The following is a 24216-nucleotide window of genomic DNA, read 5'->3' as shown; positions in this document are numbered from 1 at the left end:
AAACTATCCACCTCAATGTTCTGGTCCTTTTCGTTATAAGAATTTACATGGTGTTTCTTCTTTTCTCCTAACCCTATTCCTAATTCTGTCCCTATTCCCTGCCTAGGGGCCCCTCCTCACACTCCTGGCCTGCCTTATCATATTCCTAAGCCTCCCAGTCCACTTCCTCATCTGGGTCCTGGTCTTCCTGGCACTTTTTCTTCCTCCCCATTCATCCATTATTCTTATTCTTATTTTGCCTTTCTAGTCCATTTCCTCCTCTCCCCCCATCTCTTCCTCCTATTCCTAGTCATTCTCCGGGCCCTGGTTGAGCTTGTCAGCTTACTTGTCACTCTTCTTTTCTTGATGCTCCTGTTGCTCATCCAGATCCTCCTCCGCATCCTCCTGACCTGCTTCCTGATTCTACTTCTCAGCTGCCTTCCACTTGTCTTGCTTCGCCTCTGGGTTCTAGCCCTTAACATAACCTCCCAGTCCTGATCTTCTTGGTCATTGCCCTTCTGTCTTTATGGCGAGCCTGTCAATGTGCTTGCGCATTGAGCTTGGGAGAGATATTGGGGCTTAACCAGAGCTTAACCTTCGGGGATTGCATGCAGTGCCCGTGAAAAAAGTACGTGCACTTCAAAGCCACCAGCCTCCCTCCCACAGGCATCTGAAGGTGTGCGCTCTGCCTCAGGCATTTCTCCTCCCCTAATTATTCACGGCCGGCCGGCCGTACTTTCACATTCACGGCCGGCAGGCTGTGTCACGCGTTTCTCCTCTCCCCTTCCCCCCTCCCCACAGCAATGCCAAGAGCTTGTTTAATAAAGCAACTGCTCCAACTCAAACTTTTCTTTCCTTTTTGTTTTAGCGTTGTACTAAAGCTCTGACAACCGGCATGAAAGTGCGCATTTAAATGCCAGCTACGAGCTTTGTTTTCACATTACAGCTCGCTGTACATCTATTTATCCTTTCTGGTAAAAGTTGCGACTATTTCAATCTGTTGCCAGTATGAAATGTCCCTTGCGCTTTAATCCTTGCGCCATGTTTACTTTTAAAATTGAAGGCTCGTGCTCTCCTTCAAGCTTCACTACACGCAGCGTGTTTGCTTTTGATTAGAAGGCTCGAGCTGGCCTTCGCGCTCCACTGCACAGAATGTGTTTACATTTGATTATCAGTAATGCCCCTAAGAAATGGAGTAGGGAAGGGTAGTGCTGGGATAGTGAAAGTATAGAGATTAGAACATGGGTCACTAAGACCTAAATACACCAAAAATAGGCGTAGTGTAAACCTTGCTAGAGGGTCTTCATCAGGACAGGAGTTGCGGGAAGTGGGGCAATGGATCTTGAGTTAGTGCTGCAATGCAATAGGTTGGGTTCAATAGTAATGGACTCTTGGAGATAAGGTAATGGGTTACGTCTGCCGGCAATATTGTATATGGAAATAAGATAATGCGAGTCACTGGGAATCTGTCAGTAAAGAGATGCTGTTGATGCTGGGGGTTCAAATATAAATCTAAGATATGGCATATACTGGTCACTGCCAAACTATGGGTCGTGAAGGTCGTGATTGGGCACAGGGATGCGGGATCTGCCAAGAGCAGAGTTACAGCAGGAAACGGGGGTTCAACTGTAGTTGTTGCCAATAGCGTACGTTAGTCACCGCTAAATGGGGGGTCGTAGGGATCGTAGTCAGCTCCACACAAGGAGTCTGCCGACAGCAGTGATACCACGAACCACGGGGGCTAGATTCTAGTAGTGGCATACAACAGGGACCGCTGGATTGTCGATTGTACGGATAGTATTTGGTTCAAAAACGGGATTGTGTGCTAGATGCAATCATGAACTGGTCATGAGATCCAAAAGAGCATTACTCAGTAATAATTTATTATTATTTTTGGTGTATTTAGGTCTTAGTGGCCCATGTTCTAATCTCTATACTTTCACTATCCCAGCACTACCCTTCCCTACTCCATTTCTTAGGGGCATTACTATATGTGATTTACTATGTATTTATTCTATGAATGCATTTTTATGATACACGTTGTGATTAAAAACAATGCTTGTATAATTGTCTTTGTAATTATCTAATTTGGTATTTATGGTTTGAGTCGAGTGTATGTTCAACTGGGACCACTTTGTTTGTATCAATATCCCGCCCAGGTCCCAGTGACTTTTTGGGTTAACCCGTGTTTGTGCAGTACATTTGATTATCAGGCACGGGCTCCCCTTCGCGCTTCACTGCGCACTGAGTGTTTACTCTTAATTAGAAGACTCGAGCTGCCCTTTGAATTTCCCTGCTCGCGCTATGTTTGGCTTTGAAAAAAATGCAGTTTGGACACAATTAACACGCCACTCCTCAGAGATTATCTCGATTAAAATACTTCAATAAATATGTATTTCACACATTGGAAGACAGTTCTTTTGATATGACAACCAAGCCAATATTTATGCCTTTAACTTCACACACAATGATTTTTGAGTGTTTAACTTCTGCCTTTCTGCAAGTTTGCTTAAACAGTCTGCTCAATATTTTCTAAGCACTGCTCTTTCTGACACTTTAATTAAACAATTCAGTCCCGATTTGCTTAACCAATTCTGCTCAATATTGTATATATTTAAAGATTGAAAAAATGAATCCTTTCACATTTTACTGATGCAATATGATTTCTTCCACACTTTCTTTGGCTCCAGCTTTATTTAAGTACTTGCTCACGTCACAACAAATCAATTAAATATCGTGAGTGAATAAATTAATCACAAGTCTCTTTAAAATACAACAGTCTTTTGGTTTCCAGCAAGCACTGCTTTACTTGTTGTGCCCTTCTGCCCTCTGTTATTCCCTTGTTTTTCTGTCCTTCTGCCCTCTGTTAGACTCGTTTTTGTGCCTTTCTGCCCCCTGTTAGACTCGTCTTTTGTGGCCTTCTGCCCTCAGCTAGACTCGTTTTCCCTTGCTTTTCTGCCCTTCTGTCCTTGTTAGACTGTTTTTTTGTGCCCTTCTGCCCTGTTAGACTCGTTTTTCCCTTGTTTTTCTGCCCTTCTGCCCTTTGTTAGACTGCTTTTTGTGCCTTTCTGCGCTCTGCACCACCACAACATCACTCAGCACCACCACATTATCACTCAGCACCACCACATTATCACTCAGCACCACCACAGCATCACTCAGCACCACCACAGCATCGCTTAGCACCACCACAGCATCACTCAGCACCAAAACAGCATCACTCAGCACCACCACAGCACCAATCAGCACCACCACAGCACCACTCAGTGCCACCACAGCATCACTCAGCACCACCACAGCATCACTCAGCACCCCAACATTATCACTTAGCACCACCACAACATTATCACTCAGCACTACCACAGCACCACTCAGCACCACCACAGCATCACTCAGCACCACCACAGCATCACTCAGCACCACCCCAGCATCACTCAGCACCATCCCAGTATCACTCAGCACCATCCCAGTATCACTCAGCACCACCACAGCACCACTCAGCATCACCACAGCACCACCACACCACCACTCAGCGCCACACCAGCATCAATCTGCGCAACCATTCAACAACAACTGGTTCAAATATGTTCTCTCAACGTTTCAAGCTTTATTACAAATGTCATAAAAAGATGTTAATATTTCACTTCTGTTCTTAGATTTTCGTCACAATAAAATACACTGAACATAATCTTCACAAAAGTTATTTACAAAAGTTTAAGCTATTGCCATTATAAATTAAAATCACTTTTATTTAAGTATTAATTATTTAAAAAATTAAAAGCGATTGTAATTTGTAATATCAATACATCTAAGTCACGTAAATACAAAACATGTTGCATTACAAATGCTATAGGTGTCACATTTGCGAAAGTTATAACTATTGGCCTTGTAAATGACAAAGCTATTAATTTAGCTATTTTCAAAACCAACACATAAATAAAAAAAATTGTCATTTACAAGACCAATAGCTCAAACTTTCCCAATGCGAGACCAATTGCATTGCAAATGCTTGTTCTTTAATAACTCTAAACTGAATGCATTTGCACCAAATTACAAAAAATAGATGTTTCAGGACCAAGATCTAGCTTTCTTCCAAATTTGGTGAAATTCCGTTTAAGGGTTCTAGCTGTAGTCGTGTTTAAAATCCCCATGGGATATTGCATGGGAAAATTATTTTTGGAACCCTCCTTTTTTTTCGGACCCCGCTTGACAAATCACCCCAAAACCTTTGAAGTGATTGGAGTACTATTTCTTTAAATTTCCTGAAGATTCCTCAAATGGCATTAAAGTTATTAGCAAAACGAAAAACGGTTTGTCTATGGAAACTAGGTCCAAACTATAATTGCCTACTGGCGATTGCCAGTAGTTAAAAAAAAAATTATATATATATATATATATAAAAAAAAAAAAAAAAAAAAAGACCCTCCCCTGGTGAAGAAATTGTTTTTTTATGCCAAAACAGACTGCAATCACTAGGACCTGGGACGCGAAAAAATTACAGCGAAGGAGGAAGAACTACATCTCGAGGAAGAGGAGGAGGGCAAGGCAGCGGAGGCAAATCAAATCAAACCACGTGGAGAGGCCGGGGGAAATGGGACAAAAAACAGTAATCCCACAAAATAACACAGTAATTAATCTAACTAAAATGGATTTAACAGAAAAGGAGGAAAAAATCCTACAGCTTGGACTGTCGTTTGCCCCCAGATCTAACCTTGACTATGCCAAAACACGAATAGATATATATAAGGCGGTGAGAAAACTAAAACTCAAAAAATACCACAAGCAAAGGAAAAGGAAAGGAGAAAACATCCAGGATGAGGAACAAGGCACCCTCACACAGGAGATGGAGGAACTGTGGAATAATGAGGGCGAAGAAATGCAACCGCCTATGCCAGATATTTTTGGCGAAACAAGAGGCAAGCAGAGAGAGGGGGAAATGGGGTTAACGAAGCTGAAACCCCCATCTACATTTTGCCCGATACTACCAAGAGATGGAATAGACATCTTCCATGAAAATGTGACTAATGACTTGAAGGAACTACAGAAACGCATAAGCAAGGAACGCTACAAAAATAACGAACAAACCAAGGACTATGAAAATTTGATAACAAAACTGAGCAAGGACAAAAACATAGTAGTTCGGCCCAGTGATAAGGGAGGCAACGTAGTCCTGCTCACTAAGGAAATGTATGATAAAGAAGCACTTATGCAACTCAATAATCGAGAACATTATGAGAGAGTGAACATGGCAACAATTAAAGGATGGCAGATTGAGTACCATGGCTGGTTGGCAAATTGGAAAAGGAGGAAACTCATATCCGAAGCAGAATACCGGTATCTAAAGGTGGACCATCCGGTGATGCCATGTATTTACTTCATTCCAAAAGTGCACAAAGACCGAGAAGAACCCCCGGGGAGACCCATTATCAATGCAATGGGGGGTTTGCTTGAAAATACATCGGTATATATAGATCAGTTTCTACAAACCTTTGTGAAAAGCTTGGATTCATATATCCGGGACTCAAGTGATTTCCTTGGCAAAATGTGCAATATTGACTGGCAACCGGGAGACTGGCTGTTGGCACTTGACGTAAGTTCCTTGTATACAAGCATAAAACATCAAGATTGTATAAATGCGGTCAGATACTATCTATCTAGAAGACCTGAAGACTGTAAAGAACACACTGAAATGTTGTTAATCATGTTGACTTATTGCCTAGAACACAATGTTTTCATATTCAACAACCTACTATACCGACAATGCCAGGGGGTGGCAATGGGGGCCAGTTTTTCACCGAGCGTGGCATGTTTACACATGGGGGCTTGGGAAGAACTGGTCCTCAAAGTCAACTTTGAAAAAGAAATGAAGGAAAACATTGTAACATGGTATCGTTTTATAGACGATCTGTTTGTAGTGTGGAGAGGGCCGCAAGTGGATGCGGAAAAATTCATTGAAAATCTAAATGGGAATGAGTTAAATATTAACTTTACCTACACAATGAGCCAGATAAAGATCCCTTTCTTGGATATAGAAATTTATACCTATGAGAATAAACTAGCTAGCAGGCTATTCCGCAAAACAACAGCAGGGAATACGATCCTACACGCCAGCAGCACTCACCCGGCCCATCTAATACGGAGCATTCCGTACGGTGAGATGCTAAGGATTCACAGGCTGTGTAGTGAACCTGATGAACTACTAAGAGCACAAGACGAATGTGCCAAGCGGTTCATGGAGCGAGGGTATAGCAAAGGGGTCATACAACAGGCAATTAAAAAATCCATGGTCAAGGACCGTAAGGATGTACTAGGTATTGGAGAGGCCTCGGCTGAGGCATCTAACAATGAACCCGTAACTAACCCTGACCACAACAAACAGGCAGAACCATTCCGCATAATAGTGGGGTACTGTAACCAACACCAAGAAGTACGAAAAATTATCAACAAAAATTGGCCAATAGTCAGCAGTGATCCTTTAATAGGTCAGGATCTCCCAAAAAAAGCCTCCATAACCTTCAGTAAAGCTCCCAACATGAGACAAAGATTGGTGGCAACCTGCCCAGAAATTATTGACAGTAGTTCTTGGTATCAGAACAATCAAGGCTTTTTCAGGTGTAAAACCTGCAAAGCATGTGTTCATGGTGTGAACAAAAAAATGTACAAGGACGGATTTAGTGATCAAGAGCATCGCATCACAAAAGTCCTGACTTGTAAAACGGACTATGCCGTTTACGTCCTTGAATGCCCCTGCAAACGGCAATATGTGGGAAGCACGAAGCTTCCCGTGCATAAAAGGATATTGCAGCATTTAAGGGCGATAACCACGCAGGATAACACCTATCCCGTGGCGAGGCATTTTAAAAGTCAACACCAGAGCAATAACAAGGATTTGAAATACTGGGTGGTGGATGCTGTAAATGCGAGCAGGAGGGGAGGCAACAGGGAAAACAAATTACGTAAAATGGAAACCAACTACATACTCAAGCTTAATAGTAAACAGCCTGTAGGTCTGAACTTGACTGAGGATTTGTACACATGTTTGCATAACTAATGATTAGGAATGATAGAAATGCCCAAATATGAGAAACAAATAAGTGTCAACAACATAAATGTGTAAATAGGATGTACATATATGAATTAGAATTGAATGATATATAGAAGTATATTTTTGGATAATTGTGTATACTAGTATATGTGTATATATAGTTGTATATAGGTGAAGCGGATATAAATTGTGAATAATTAATTTTATACAGAATCAGTTGGGCAACTATCATATTCGACGATATAACTAATCACATGTGACAATTGAGTAATAAGTAGAAGGACCATATTTACTGATACATAGTATTTAAGTTAGCAACCTGAAGTAAATGACAATCAAGATGAAGTAACTGAGAACACTAATGGCAACATGATAAACTCGAACACAAGTGTAGTGGGATTGTGCAATAGAGGAAAAAAGGTTGGCTCTACAAATAATAGCAATGAAATAACTATCTAAATTTAAAATGTATAGCCCTCGTTTACATAGTTTTTAAACACTTTTTGCACTGGAGCACTTTTTTATATGGGTATGGGAAAGAACACAAACAATGCAAGGCAAATCAAAATATCGAATGCAATGTTGAAGATAATGCTTAACATAGTAAGGGACAAAAGGCCAACATGGGGATTTAACCCAAAATTGCATAAGTGTGGCAACATCGTATGAATGTGGTAAATATTCTGTAGGTATATAATGGGATTTAACCCGGAATTGCTTAAGAATATTTAGGGATTTATCCTAATATCAAAAGAGAGTTGACAGCTAATAACTGTAAACATTCATTGTAAATACGTGTACATATCGTATTAATGTGATGTGTAAGTCCATCAACTGTGTTTACCCAATGGTTGTGACAATTCAAATGAACCAATCACTAATGAGCACTGTGCACTTTAAATATGCCAAAAAAACAAGGTTACGCTATCATGTGATCAAGGCTTTTCAGCCGAAACGTTATGGCGACAGCTGAATAAACGAAACTAACCAGCATCCAAGTGTGGTCCGTGTCTGTTTCCAGCGCGATCAGGTCAGAGGTGATTGTGGCAGGAGAACGGAGGTTTTTCCATATATATATATATATATATATATATATATATATATATATATATATATATATATATTCTTTCCACCAAGTTGCCTTTGTGGAATGGTCACACAGGTAAGGGTTACCGCTCAGCACGCCACAAGCAGCAGGAAGTCAGCAAACTGTAATCCCTTTTGAAGCCATACGCGTTTCGAGCTTGAGAGCTCTTGTTCACTGGCACTGACGGAGGAAGCAAGCGTGTGTTTGAACATCTGATTTATTTCAATAGAAGTCCCGCCCCAGTGGGCGTTACCGCACAGGAGTTCTGGTCTTGTTAGTTCCTGGGTAGAAAGACTCCGTAGTTCGTGTACGCAAGTGCCTTGCTGCCTCCATCATTAAATGTTCATCCCGGTTGGGAAAAGGTGATATCAGCTTTGCCAGCCGCCTGCCAATATCTCCTCGTGGCTCAGGCCCCCCACCTTCCTATTAGTGTTAAAATGCCGAACACCCAGGATCCGCACTTCCGCGGTGGGACCATTCCGCGACCGGACCGGCCGCAATTAATTCTTTCCACCAAGTTGCCTTTGTGGAATGGTCACACAGGTAAGGGTTACCGCTCAGCACGCCACAAGCAGCAGGAAGTCAGCAAACTGTAATCCCTTTTGAAGCCATACGCGTTTCGAGCTTGAGAGCTCTTGTTCACTGGCATGGACGGAGGAAGCAAGCATGTGTTTGAACATCTGATTTATTTCAATAGAAGTCCCGCCCCAGTGGGCGTTACCGCACAGGAATTCTGGTCTTGTTAGTTCCTGGGTAGAAAGACTCCGTAGTTCGTGTACGCAAGTGCCTTGCTGCCTCCATCATTAAATGTTCATCCCGGTTGGGAAAAGGTGATATCAGCTTTGCCAGCCGCCTGCCAACATCTCCTCGTGGCTCAGGCCCCCTACCTTCCTATTAGTGTCAAAATGCCAAACACCCAGGATCCGCAATTCCGTGGTGGGACCATTCCGCGACCGGACCGGCCGCAATTAATTCTTTCCACCAAGTTGCCTTTGTGGAATGGTCACACAGGTAAGGGTTACCGCTCATCACGCCACAAGCAGCAGGAAGTCAGCAAACTGTAATCCCTTTTGAAGCCATACGCGTTTCGAGCTTGAGAGCTCTTGTTCACTGGCACTGACGGAGGAAGCAAGCGTGTGTTTGAATATCTGATTTATTTCAATAGAAGTCCCGCCCCAGTGGGCGTTACCGCACAGGAATTCTGGTCTTGTTAGTTCCTGGGTAGAAAGACTCCGTAGTTCGTGTACGCAAGTGCCTTGCTGCCTCCATCATTAAATGTTCATCCCGGTTGGGAAAAGGTGATATCAGCTGTGCCAGCCGCCTGCCAATATCTCCTCGTGGCTCAGGCCCCCCACCTTCTTTTTAGTGTCAAAATGCCGAACACCCAGGATCCGCACTTCCGCGGTGGGACCATTCCGCGACCGGACCAGCCGCAATTAATTCTTTCCACCAAGTTGCCTTTGTGGAATGGTCACACAGGTAAGGGTTACCGCTCAGCACGCCACAAGCAGCAGGAAGTCAGCAAACTGTAATCCCTTTTGAAGCCATACGCGTTTTGAGCTTGAGAGCTCTTGTTCACTGGCACTGACGGAGGAAGCAAGCGTGTGTTTGAACATCTGCTGCCTCCATCATTAAACGGCTGGCAAAGCTGATATCACCTTTTCCCAACCGGGATGAACATTTAATGATGGAGGCAGCAAGGCACTTGCGTACACGAACTACGGAGTCTTTCTACCCAGGAACTAACAAGACCAGAATTCCTGTGCGGTAACGCCCACTGGGGCGGGACTTCTATTGAAATAAATCAGATATTCAAACACACGCTTGCTTCCTCCGTCGGTGCCAGTGAACAAGAGCTCTCAAGCTCGAAACGCGTATGTCTTCAAAAGGGATTACAGTTTGCTGACTTCCTGCTGCTTGTGGCGTGCTGAGCGGTAACCCTTACCTGTGTGACCATTCCACAAAGGCAACTTGGTGGAAAGAATATATATATATATATATATATATATATATATATATATATATATATATATATATATATATATATATATATATATCTCCGAATTGGTCCCACTCCGCGAAGAACAGGAGAAAGGCCACTCAGGGGGTAACTTTGGAAGAAATGTATTCAGTTGCAGCTGCGCATAATGCATTTCGGCTCCATTGCCTTCGACAGATGCTACTGCCTGCGCAAAGAGTGACTTCACCCTCAACTTTCAATAGTTCAGGAACACTGCCATAGGCGGAAATCCGCTGACCCAAATTCACATGGTGTAACTCGGCTGCTGTTCTCTCACAACTACAGCTCCCAGAGTACTGTTCAACTGGGTAAGTGTTGTAGGCAGTTCATTTAATCAAACAATCCTCATATTGATTTGGAGGCTTTGAATTCCGGAAAGGTGCAGAGTGTAATGAGGAGTTTTTGCGTCAGATGAAGGGTCATCTTCCTCCGGTCCCCTTCGACGTATATATATATGTATATATATATATATATATATATACATATATGCTTAAAAAGTAAGATATTAAAAAATAAAATGAATATAATGTAAAATATATTTTTTAATAATTGTGTTACACACATTTATGTGTGTGTATTTATATATTTAGTGTCTAATAGTAGTGGAATGTATTTAATATTCATTATAATAATGTTATATATCATAATATTTAATATGTACTACTTTAAACTCTATACATATTTTACTATATTTTTATATGTTTTTGGACGATATTATTATCAACTATATTTTCCCCTGATATTTTTGTACTTACCATTATAAGTATAGATACAATATTGTTATAAACAATATTTTTGACATACTATTTTTGTCAACAATATTTTTTCCAATGAAATTGTGTCAGTGATACCTCTGAATAATGATAGGTAGGCACCTTGGTCATTGCTCATTTGTTTGTCCTCTTCTCAGTCTTTACACAATGAGGATGTACACCCACCAATAAATGGAGCATATGGCAGCTGAATATTATAAACCACATGAGCCAAATGGTTGGGACACACAGTTATGGTTGAATACCAACAACACAGATTCAAGGGCCCACAGCAGACAACCCTTGAGCACCCAAGTCATCTAAGAACCCAAACCAACTAAAAATTATAGGAAAATGAAAGTATGTGGCAAAGCCAAGGTAACATTATAACTGTCTTTTATTGAGGACAAGCCAGAACTTGGCCACACTTGTGTTGGAGGGAAGCCCTCATTATGTAGGACTGTTAGGGGTAAGTCTGACTGCTGGAAAGTAACTAAGCCAGTTCTGGTTGTACATCTAGTGCCCTGCTGATTGGGGCTTGTTCTTTTCTTTTCCCAGTACACACCAGGGAGTAAGAAAGTAGTGTTTTGGAGGTGTTTTATCAGGGGGATGGCTGTAGACTGGTATATGAGCACTTGTGTAATAACTTGATGTCTGTTTTTTACATGCAGGGAGAGGAGGGCATACCAGGCCTAACTGGACCCCCTGGTGAGCAAGGATTTCAAGGGGAGCAGGTGAGACTGGATCACTATTCATCACACCAGGCCCTTGAGGAGAGATAGATACTACATGGGATTGATGTAGGAGTGAGTGTGAGGAAAGAACATGAATGCACGTGATTGAGGAGTAATGAAAGGAATATCAAATAATGGAAAGGTAGACTTCAGTTGGGGTTAAGGGAAGTTGACAGAATTTTGGTAATGAAAGGTATGTAAAAAACATATTACCATTATCAGTATATAAGTTATGGAGGAGTAGTGGTGCACATACACAGAGGATACAGGAGTGAGAAGACATGGGGGAAGAGAGTTCAACTAAAATCAAGAGTTGGGCAGTAAAAGATATGCTAGATGGAAGATTACCACAAGAATAGATTAGGAGGAAAGATGGTTGGGAGAAGAAGTGCCAGGAAGGATGTTGGTGATAGAAATCAGAAGAACCAGAAGGAAAAGAAGTCAGGTGGCACCATATGTGCAGAATGTGAATAGTACGGTTTCCTGAAGGTTTCACAGTAGAGAAAACATGACATTACCTCTTTGGGACACGAGTGTCAGGGTTAGAAATAGAGAAGAGAGAACAATGAACCAGAAAGCAGGAGGTATCGAATTATAGGGGATGTAGGACACTTTCTCCTGCTTACGTCTTTTGATGAGAGTAAAATGAGAGTGAAATGTATGGATCTCACCCATCCCTTTTTGTTTAGGGCATCCGAGGCCCCAGAGGAATCAGAGGTGCGACTGGGCCCCCTGGAAGTCATGGGGTGCAGGTATGTGTGCATAATATTAAAATGTATCAGAGAGGATATTCCATTTCAATGTTAGCTTCTTCTCAGAAGTTTTCTCAACGTGAACGTGCCCAATTAGTGTCCAATACATATTTCCTTCAAGCAGTCTCCTCAGTGTGTGTCTCCTCCCATCAGTGGCCTCAGTGTGAGCTTCCCCTTGGCAATAAATCACTGTGAATATCTTGTTGCATGTCCATTAGTTTCAGCTTCCTATGAACAACGTTCAGTATGAGCTTCCCTGAGCAATCCCCTTGGTGTGATCAACGTCCTGCTAGTGCTTTCCTTTACGACTCCTTGCAGGGTACTCAGAATGTGCTTTCTCTAGTGGTGCTTTGTGAGTGGTATTGTGCTACAGAAGTGTGCATGTAGTGCATCAATGGTCCCTCGGTGCTTTAGGACTGAGATTGTATGGATAGCCCATTAGTTGCATCTTTTAGGGGCCTTTTCCAATGTCGGACGGACCTGAGTCCGTCCGACATCGGGCAAGAGCTGTAACCGACCGACCTGCTGTTGTCGGTTACAGCCCTGCTAGTACAATGGGACCGAACAGGGTTCGGTCGCATTCGTATACCTTACAATGCAAGCATGCTTTCCGACCGGAAAGCATGTTATGTTATGTTACATGGTTTTATATAGCGCTCAGCTGCCCCAGCCAAGGGGCGTCCCGGCGCTGTCACTGACAAGGAGGGCAGCTGCCCCAACAAAAGCACAGCGGGCCTCAACATAACAGTCATTAGGAGCTTACTTTAAGGGAAAAATGTATGCTTGTAATGTAGAAAGCAGGGGTGCAGTTCATCCCTACAACCTGTGGCCGGCACCCCAATGTGCCTACCACTGGGTGCAGGGATCAACGGAGGGGCACCATAGGTGCCCCCAGGCCGACTTCCGGCAGCCTCAAACAAATGGGGTCCTGCTGGGGGCCCTCAGAGACAGCTTCTGACTGCATTTTCGTGCCGGACAGATCGTCTCGAAAAGGCGGTGAAAAGCTGCCATCGTACTCCCTCGGTTGTACAGAGGCGACCGGGGGAGTACTGAAGAATTTCCGGATTGTGGACAGGCTCTCCAAGCCTGGTGTCCGCAATCGGAGTCGGATTCCATTCCGATCGAGCCCATCAGAATGACTCGGTCGGAAAGGAATCCGGCCGGCAGTGACCGATTCGGTCGGAATCGGCCCCTTAGTGTTACACTTCTCTAGCCTTGCAAGCATTCTCCTAACAGTGCACCAGTATATTTGCTAGGCAATTATTTTTGGGTCACTAGTTATATGATTTGTTTCCCCCCTTTTCACTCACTTAGGGTCGCCCTGGAAGAGCTGGTTCTGCTGGAGAAGTCGGAGGGCTAGGACCAACGGGCAAAAAAGTAAGTCCAGTTCTGTTACCTTAACCTGCAAGAGAAAAAAATTCCCTTTCCTTAGCCCAGACCTAGCATAGGTTGGGACTGGCCCCAGATGAGGCCTGCCGAACCTGGGACTGACTTAGACTGGGGCTGATTTAGGCTGGGACTGACTTAGCGTCAGGAATTCCTTGGTCTATTATGGCAAGGATAATATAAATAGTTCCTAGCAAGCAGTATTTAGTTCCCTTGAACCTCAACAGGTCCTAGCTTCTTGTTATTACTTTAGTTTTCCTCTCAATTAATAGAATGTCTTGTTCAAGGTAAGTGCTTTCAGCAGCCGTTTAGCTTGATGTGGGATACTATTGTATCATAAAACTCTCCTTAAAGGTTTGTGTTGTGTTGAAATAAATGTTACCTTTGTTACCTAGTCATACTTATTTTGCAAAAGCATTTAATAACTTGTATTTTTCCTGTCCAAGGATAAGATTTCTCAGTCTAAAAAATATATATTACTTATGTGTATAAATGTGACTTAAAAGTGAATGACAAAGCGCCCATTAGCAAATCAAATCAATTGTGTAGTACAGTCTCCTGTCTGAGTCTTCAACACAATGGGGCCTGTAAAGAAGGGTGTTTGGGGTACTTGAAGTAGTACTCCTGTGTGCACTTTTACGTACTCTTGTATGCCTTTGTGACTTAGCTCCAAATCTCCTAAAATGGGTATGCAGTGGAAGCAATCAGGGACTGTTTTTGTATACAATTAGTACAAAGAGAACAATGCTCCCTGGTTGTACCTAGGAAGAGAGAGTTGAATATCCAAAAGAGAGAGTTGGATGTTTCAGGCGGATTCCGAAAGCAGTGTATGGGTGCAGCTGAAGTACTATTTCCCATACTAATAAATGCTTTAGTGAATTGACATCATAACTTATGTGTTTGTATATTGCGCATTCACCCAACAGTATCTTGGTACTGAATAACGGATGTTTATTGTTACTCAACTGTACTAATTTTATCGACCTCAGAAGGATGAAAAGTTGAGTGGACCTGCCAGGATTTGAACCTGTGACCATCAGGTTGAACACAGGCCCCTACAGTAGATGCAGTAGTCTGCTAAGCCACCAAACCCAGGTGACAGTCATGATGGCTACACATTTCTTAGATAGTATACTCACAGGCCTTATTATTTGATCCACCTTCTTTCCAAACAAATTTAACTTAAGACAAATAAGAATCTGCACTTAAGGTTCTTGGATTGCTTAAATACAGATTTGATATTGGTACCCTAACATCGAATGGACATGATGTCTGTGTTTGGAATGGCAGTACCTCTTGTGCCTACTGCTTTCCCTGATCTTTCCCTAAGGGAATGCTTAAGAATTGAACAATTCAGTTGCAGTAGAAAGAGCTTTTACACTGGGTGCTATATTGCGCTCCTGCAACTCCCTGATGTCATCTTCCAGCCTGCCCCAAGGCAGACGCAGTCACAATCTTTCAGGTTCCTCCTACAAATTCGTTGGCAAAAGGGTCATTGCTCCACAGAATGGGGGTTTGAGAAACAAGCCACTAAGCACATGGATCATTTGCTGCCTTCCTTACCCTTCCTTTTGGGAACAAGACAAAAAAGGATGGCATTTTCTATTAAAAAAAGAGTGGAGAATCAAAATTCTTGATGGTGACACTAAAAGCATCCGCAGATGTCAAGTGACACCTTAGAGCTACAGAAAATATACTTTCTAAAGAAAGAGTGAGTTTAGAAACCCCTTAGAAGTCTTGTTATTTCCAACAAGTGCATTGAGGATCTCAGAACTGTTGGTCCAATCTACTGCTAGTACAAGGACGGATTGGATAGAAAGGTGTGCTATATTCTTTAAGGGGCAATCCCTTATTCTTTATATCTCCTGATCTGTGTCTTTTCCCTGCATTTCTGCATGTTTTTCAGGTATGCTACGATGTTATGCTCAGCAGGGGTGTTCTTTTCTAAGAGAATTGATTTTGTTTATTATTGTAAATAAATAAAGTGGAAAAACATTTGAGATTTGGTAAATTGACCACAGTACTTTCTGTGTCACTGATAGGACTTTTTTGTGCTTTCCATTTATTCGCTAATGGCAATATTTACTATTAACATATATATACACACATATAGTAGTGAGGTTATTAACCTCATGCTGGGCGGCGTGTGTTGTCATTGCTGCCCCCCGGGTGGTTCCCCAGATTTCCGAGCTGAAGCGGTTTGGGGACCCATGGAGGCGCTTTTGTTTCTTTAACAAGCAGGAAATTGGCTGCAACTTGTGAAGTGTACTGCCATCCCCGCATGACCAATTGGTGACATACTCCCCCAGCAAACACCAACCTGGACTCAACATCATGCATTCTGGGTGTTGTGGTCCACACACACTTTGTAACTGACAACAGGTGAGCAGACAACGCTAGGGGGTGGAGCGGGCCCTCTGCCAATAAGAGGGCGGCAAGACTTTCATTTGTGATGTTGGAAGCCACCTGGATACTTGGGCACTGATTAAGGCTGACAAATTGCCGAAATGCATCTGCCACAAAAGAAAGTCTTCCCTTATGTGGTCTCTGCTGCTCTCTCTAAAGAAGGAGTTCTGTTGGACACACTCACATATATGTGAGTTTGTAGCATGTGTGACTTTAGATACACATGTTCTGAATACTTCTGCTTGTTGGGCCTAGACATTTGCAACGTATTTCCTTTGAAGAAGTCTTGAGCCACAAGGACTATTGTGACTTCTTCCTTTCTTGGCCCTTAATACACCAATACAATGGCTTCCCCTCAGATTGTATTCTTCTATCATCATGTTTGGCCCTTTGAGTTCCAGCTCTGGACTGTCACATTCTTTGCCTGATTATTTGCGACAAGCCTTTCGACCTTCTGACTCCTAAGACCTAGAGAACAGCACCAAACCCCCTGCATCCACCAAGAGAGTTCTGCATGAGTCAGGGACTCCCGTACATCAACAACACTTGACACCTTATGTTGCATCTTCGTAAATAACTGTAGGGAAAAGTATGGAACATGCACCATTTAAATTCTGTTAAACCTGCAAAGCCAAGTACCCCTGGTCTGAGCAGCATGGTGTATGTAATCTGTAGCACAGCGAGACCCCCTGCTATGCATGTTGTGCCTTTTGGTGCAAGAAGACACTCCATACCATAGGGAGTGGCACTGGGCACATCATAAAATGTAGCAGCCTGCATTGCCCAAGACCTCCCAACCTTTCGGGCCCGAAGACCTTCTTGAGGTGGAGAAGGAGCAGGCAGGCCCATTGACCATTCCAGCTGCCCAGGGTGGCAAGAGCCCTCAGTTAACAGCTTTCAAGGCCTCTGATGTTGAACAAAGATTTGTGGAGCACCCTCCCTTAATCCCTCAGTGTTGAAAACTAAAACAACTCACACAATCCCAGTGAAGTTGATGCAATAGGGTCAGTTTCAACCTACTACAAAAAGTGCCGCACGATTGAAGCACAGCACTCTTCAGCGGGAGCCTGGCATCGAGGCTCGAGTCAAGCCTCAAGAGGCAATGATCCTCAGGTCTTGCATCGAGAGCAGGTGCATCTCCGCCTCGACCTTAAGCTTGATACTGAACAGCCACCGTCTGAGGGCATTGAAACATGGCAAGTGTCAATGGCCCCTTGACACCAGTAGCTACCTTCAGAGCTGAGGTCGATGCTGAAACCACAGCCCTGGATGACTCTGAAGTTGATGCAAGAGGTATCCTCGACACAGGGGCTTTCATTATCTTTCAACAGTCTGAGGTCCGGTACTCGGGGCAGAAGATCATCTTGCAAAGGGGAAGATCTTCACCAAGCCTCTAGAGTCTACATATACAGCCTTCAACTTTCCCAAAATGAGTAGGGTCACTTATGATGAGGAACTTTCCTTCAAGCCTCCCACAACTCTTGCTCCAAAAAAGGATAGAGACAGGGCCACTAGTCCATCTCCACCCCCCTCTCTTATAGCTACTCTCAACCACCACCTCCACCAGAATCTTGGTCAGATCTCAACAGTCCATACTACTTGCAGGACCCATTTGAAAAGCTCTTAACCTCTGAGGATGGTGACGACCCACGTGACGACTAACACATCGATCCTCCTGATGATCTGTAGAGCCCTATCCTTCTAAAGCCTCTCCACCAGACAATACCACCACATATGATGTGGTGATAGAAAGAGCCGCTAGGCACCACAACGTAAAATTGCATGTGCTGCAAGACAGATGATTTTCCGGTAGACATCCTGTCCAAAACGGTGCAACTTTAAGAAAAGGCAGGCAGTAAAGAAGCAAACTCTATCTCGCTGGGTCATCTTCTGCAACAAGATCTGCTATGCTTCTGCCAGGTAACATCCACTTGAAGAACTTAGGGCTCATTCCACAAGGGCAACACTCTCCACTTTGGCCCTGGCTAGAGGGGTTCAACTTATTTATATCTGGAAGGCACCTGTTTGGTCCTCCCATCATACTTTCGCCAAGCACTACTGCTTGAATATGCAAGTGAGAAGGGAAGACCAGTTTGCCTGGTCTGTCCTTCATGATCTTTGGTTTAGTTCTCCAATCCCACCACCAGGTGAAGTATTGCTTGGGACTCTATTAAAAGGTGAAGTATCTGCAGGTAGAAGCATCCATCAGAAGAAAAGTTGTTTACCTTCGGTAATGATCTTACTGCAGATTCCTCATGTCCCCCCATTCTCCCTATTATTTAAAACCTTCTATCTTTCCTAATAAGATGACTAGTTAGTATTATCTGCGCCAGGGATCTCCAACCATTTCTGTAGTGAGAGCTACTTCTGATCAATGAAAATCATTGTGAGTTACTGGAGGCCATCAAATCACACAGTATTCAAATGTTAATAATATGGAGCATTTTGCTGCACTTTAAATTTCTCCCACTAAAACAAATGGCTGTATTTTCCAGTTATAAATATGACACTGTTCTCCCACTAAAACAAATGGCTGTATTTTCCAGTTATAAATATGACACTGTGTCTACCAGCCACTAGGAGCAAATGTCTGCTGTGTGTAAATGCTACACTTTGAAATGTGAAACAATTAATCTGAAAAGTTAACTTTATGTTTATATGGATTCCATAGAACTCATCATTTAAATTTTCTCCGATTTCACTGAAAAGTGTCACATTTACAGACAGCAGGCATTTTGCACCCAGTGGCCGGTAGAATCTGTGCCATATTTATAAACAGCCATTTGTTTATATGGGAGGAATTCAAGTGAAGAAATATGCATTTAAGTTTCTCCCATTTGGAAAAAGTGACAATATATTTCAGTTATAAATATGGCTCAATATCTACTGGCCACTGGGGGCATGGCACCTACTGTTTGTAATGCAGCACTTTGAAATTGGATAACATTAAAATGAAGAGTCAACTTAATAATTAAGGTAACTCTTCATTTTAATTTTCTTGAATTTAAAAGCATTCAGAAATGTCATTTTGTTCTCACACTCCAATATTGAGTCAACAAGGACTTTTATTTAAGATTTAAATACCTCAGTGCTTCAGTTCTTCATCTCTGTGCCCTGGGTCATAAATCTGACTACAGCACTGCTCATTATCAGGCCCTGCTCTCTGCAGCCTCACGATAAAAATATAACATTAACACAGCCCTTACTTAACTTTTAAAGGAAAATCTGTGCTTTCTTAAAAAGGAACTCCAGGCTGTGAGCTACTCTGAAGGTGTCTGTGAGCTACTGGTAGTTCGCGATCAGCTATTTGGAGACACCTGGTTTGCACCAATGTTTGACTGTCAGCCTTCTGGATAACTAACATCTCAGAAGTCACTGCAAAAAACAAAGTTGAACTGACATCAGAGTACCTGTTGTTCGCACTATATCGCCCCAATTATGTCATCATGACTCCATTACTGACGTTATAATAGAGCCTGCACCTTTTACTGGCCCGGAGAGCTATTGTGGTAGTTCCTGGAACAGTCTAGAGACAGGGAATATTCAAAGGTGAGGAATCTGCAAATAGATGATCCATCGAAGGTAAGTCACATTTTCATTTAGTCCGTACTTGCACTTTAAAGAAAGAATGACTGATCATGCTGCAGCCTTCCAAAACTTTCAGATAAAACTTTCATTGTGTTTCAGTTAGAGTATGCCAAGCTGCCGGCTACCTCTCTAGGGGCCTGATGTAGGTAGGCATTTACAGGTCGATAACGGCCAAATTCGGCCGTTACCGACTGGTAAATGCCTTTTCCTATGTAGGAGGCATTTATTTACAGATTTGGTATTTTTACCGATTCTGTATTTACCGAATCGGTAAAATTAATGATTTGGTAAATACAGACTCTGTAAAAATACCGAATCTGTAAATTCTAAAGTAGGTAGCACTGTTGACAGTGCTAGAGGCCTCTATGAATTCGTTATTTACCCCCTAATACAATTGGGTGGTAAATAAGGGATTCATGTACACCTGTGCCATGTGGCACACATACATGCCCTAAGGGCATGTATGTGTGTCACATTGCACATAAGCCAATAACAGGGGTGCTACAGGGTGTCAAAGTGACACCCTGTTCCCCCTGGCAGGATTCGGTATTTACCGATTCGGTAATTACCGAATCGGTATTTGCCATTGATTCCTATGGGCTTCAAGGCCCATAGGAATCAATGCCAAATACCGATTCGGTAATTACCGAATTGGTAAATACCGAATCTTACAGATTCGATAATCAATTAGGTAAAAATACCTACATCCCCATTGCCAGTTCTTAAATACCGAATCGGTATGATTCGGTATTTAAGAAGTGGTAATCTGGGATTACCTACATCGGGACATTGGTGAGAAGAGGCCTTCACCTCTGCCCTCCTTGTGAAAGACTGCTTTCCATATTCCCACTATGTTAATGAAGGTTGTTTTGCTGACAGTAGTTTCATTAGTTTGACAGAAGACCTTTTAGCACAACGGAAATCCCAGATAGCTGTCATTTCACCATAGTTTCCGCTCAGCATTACTTTTTTGTTTTCAGAAACAAACTACCATGGAGGTTTCTTTCTGCCAAACAAAAAGTATTGGCCCTGAAGTGTAGCAGGTGTTTTACCCAGCATGTGTGGGCCATAGTATTTATTGTTTACCGTGCTTGGCAGCTATTCCTCTTGACTGACGTGGTCTGAAGCCAGGGGCCCTGGGACTGGTGGACTGCCAGTGGAGGGTTCCTTTCTCATTGAGAAGAAGGCTGAGACTCCGCCATGGGAAAAATGGTGGTTCACCCACCTCGAGAACTGAGATTTTGGAGGCAAGAGAGCTCTTGTCCCTTTAAACTCTCAATTGACCCACATTGCCTGGAACCTAGTAGAGTGATATACTTTGGATTTGACTAAACAAATACATAATCAAGAAAAAGGTGGCGGCAAAATTCTCAAGTAGAACTTAGAGGAGCATAATCATATTTTGTTGGCAATTATTACATCAAGAAAATATGCAAGGAGGTGACACACTTGAAAATAGCAAGTGGGAGACCCTTTAGCGCATCTCTTAGCTTCACTCATGGCCTTATGAGGAAAGTGGGAGAATTCTTCTAGGAAGCTGATATCTAAGGGAAAAGATGAGGAATGTGACCTCAGTCAGATTGGAAGGCGAGGCCAAATAACAAGCCATGATTGAGGAAACAAGCGTGCATTGAGCCTGAAACTAAATTGACCCCCAAAACTAGGGACACTTCAACTGGGGAAGGATTATTAGATAGAGATTGAAACAATTAGGTCTCGTAGCGATACAGCGCGTCAGCGCTGTACTCGCCAAGATCTTTTGTCACGGACTGTGCTTCCCAAGAGACAGCTTCGGCCACGCGCATTGCCTCTTCAAGGAGGCGATTTCCGCTGGCCACGCGCTCGCGAACGCGCTCAGCTGCTGTCTCCTGGGAAGCAGCAACACCACATTCGCATGCGCAGAAACAGCGACAGACACACACACGAGCGCTCATGCACGCACGCACCCACACATACAGAGAACCCACCCCCGCCGTCGCATACACACACACACACACACACACGTGCACCGAGAATCCCCCCCCCACCCCTCCGCCGTCGCACACACTAACACACAGAGACACACACACGCACACATACAGGCATCCCCCCCTTCCCCGCTCACCGGTCAACGGCCCTCCGGACTTGTGCAGCCTCCGACCGCGGGGCTCTCCCTCGGTGCTCCTCCAGGCACTCCGTGGGCGCGGGCTTCACAAAACGGAAGTCCCGCCCCACGATAGGTTTCGTTTTGTCAGTCCCGCCCCACGATAGGTTTGGTTTCGTCCTTTTGTTTGTAGAATCGTAGGGTTGTGACTGAATTAACACTCCAGTGTTTTGGTTGTATAGCCACATCTATCCTAGTTCAGTTCAGTTTCAGTTTGTTTATTTATTTCGAAGGTTAAAAACCATCATGAAAATACATCACAATAAAAAAAAAACATGATCATGAACTTTCTCAACGACATCTCATTATTTAAAAAGAAAGGAAAGGGGCATCACATTTAAAAAGAAGAGTTATTGATACTAATAGGACCAAAGTGCAGATGACATACAGAGGCTCCGAATCACATAATAGATAGCTCCGTTGCCTACCAATTTCAGCAGCCCATAGTGTTTCTCAGTTTAAAAGCAACTTTAAGAAAGCTTATAATGGCACATAAGGTTCGCATTTCAGTGGCTCTTTGCAGAAACAGTAAGGCAGAACTATCCTAGTTCAATTTTCAAAGTTTCTTTCCTGCTTGTTTTTTTTAATGGCGCCGTCTTCTCCGCAGTACAGCCACAGTGCCTCGCTTCTGCTGTTCTGCTGGACAGGGGTGAAGGCTTTTTTTCTCTTGAGTTTGTAAAGCGTAATAAAGTAATCTGTTTATTTATTGTTCGAACAGCCAACAAATTACAGTAAGAATTACGATAGGTTTCGTTTCGTCCTTTTGTTTGTAGAATCGTAGGGTTGTGACTGAATTAACACTCCAGTGTTTTGGTTGTATAGCCACATCTATCCTAGTTCAGTTCAGTTTCAGTTTGTTTATTTATTTCGAAGGTTAAAAACCATCATGAAAATACATCACAATAAAAAAAAAAACATGATCATGAACTTTCTCAACGACATCTCATTATTTAAAAAGAAAGGAAAGGGGCATCACATTTAAAAAGAAGAGTTATTGATACTAATAGGACCAAAGTGCAGATGACATACAGAGGCTCCGAATCACATAATAGATAGCTCCGTTGCCTACCAATTTCAGCAGCCCATAGTGTTTCTCAGTTTAAAAGCAACTTTAAGAAAGCTTATAATGGCACATAAGGTTCGCATTTCAGTGGCTCTTTGCAGAAACAGTAAGGCAGAACTATCCTAGTTCAATTTTCAAAGTTTCTTTCCTGCTTGTTTTTTTTAATGGCGCCGTCTTCTCCGCAGTACAGCCACAGTGCCTCGCTTCTGCTGTTCTGCTGGACAGGGGTGAAGGCTTTTTTTCTCTTGAGTTTGTAAAGCGTAATAAAGTAATCTGTTTATTTATTGTTCGAACAGCCAACAAATTACAGTAAGAATTATGCTTGTGTTTTATGTTTGGTAACTCGACAGGAGTCGCAAAATGACGGACAACATACACACGTGTGTGTTGGTACACTGTGCCCCCTGGTGTGGTGAGGTGACGCGCTCCCCCTGCACACTTCAAAGTGTCGCAGGACGTGTGATCGTCCGCCGAGCTGCTGATGGATGGGTGTTTATGGCGGGCCAGTAAGTCTGCTCGGCCGCTCTGCATGGCTGTGCCCATTTCCTGCCAGTGTCATTACGTGCGACCACATCTATCCAGTTGATGCACTCAGGTGCTCATAAATAAGAAGTCTGACACCGCTGTACTTATTTTGCATTGCAACACGGAGGCGGGAGGGGGGCCAGGATGGGGATCAACTCTCAAATTTCAAAGTGACAAACCCTTCGCTTGCCTTCTGGAGTAATATTTTGGAAATACTGGAATGAACTTTATAAATGTATAACTTAAGAGTTATTGTATCAACGATGCACCCTAAAGTTGATTTTCACCACCCTTGTCGTTTTCCACAAATAATGCTCTCGTAGCCCTGCGCAGCCTGTTTTCAAGATTATTTTCAGACTCAGGCCTATCACTCTTGCTGGCCACTATTAAAAGTGTGCATGGTTTACATTTTGTAATCTGAAGGAGGTTCATTGTTTGAGTTGTCAGGACCGTAACATCAGCACGTGATAGGCTGGAGATGGTACACAGCCATGGGATGGAGAGTGGAGGTCTGGGCCTAGACCAGCGGTCAACATGTGCATGAGATTGTAGGTAACAGGAAGAGCAAAAGGTGAATGAAGGCCGATATGGGCAAACAAAAATGGACTCCAGACTGTGGATGAGACCACAAGCAAACTAGGAATGAGACTGACAGAGAGGATATTCATTGTTAGTGTTGGATTGTGAGGAACATTTGGGTTCAAGTAGCACTCGATTAAGTGGGTGAGCGATATGT

The 24216-nt window shown here is 43.1% G+C and overlaps 1 protein-coding gene across 1 annotated transcript in view; it reads left to right on the top strand.

Moving 5' to 3' along the window:
• LOC147683193 (uncharacterized) overlaps window positions 1-24216 on the top strand; it is a 502788-nt gene that overhangs the window by 258246 nt on the left and 220326 nt on the right. Inside the window, exons 16-18 of the mRNA XM_086942506.1 lie at window positions 11555-11617; window positions 12307-12369; window positions 13684-13746. Coding sequence (XP_086798632.1) covers window positions 11555-11617; window positions 12307-12369; window positions 13684-13746 — 189 coding nt within the window. The remainder of the gene's footprint in view (window positions 1-11554; window positions 11618-12306; window positions 12370-13683; window positions 13747-24216) is intronic.

This window comes from Lissotriton vulgaris, chromosome 11 (genome assembly GCF_964263255.1).
Source record: "Lissotriton vulgaris chromosome 11, aLisVul1.2, whole genome shotgun sequence".
NCBI lineage: Eukaryota > Metazoa > Chordata > Amphibia > Caudata > Salamandridae > Lissotriton > Lissotriton vulgaris.
Note: the sequence above shows the minus strand (reverse complement) of the source record. Positions and strands in the feature narration are given on the sequence as shown.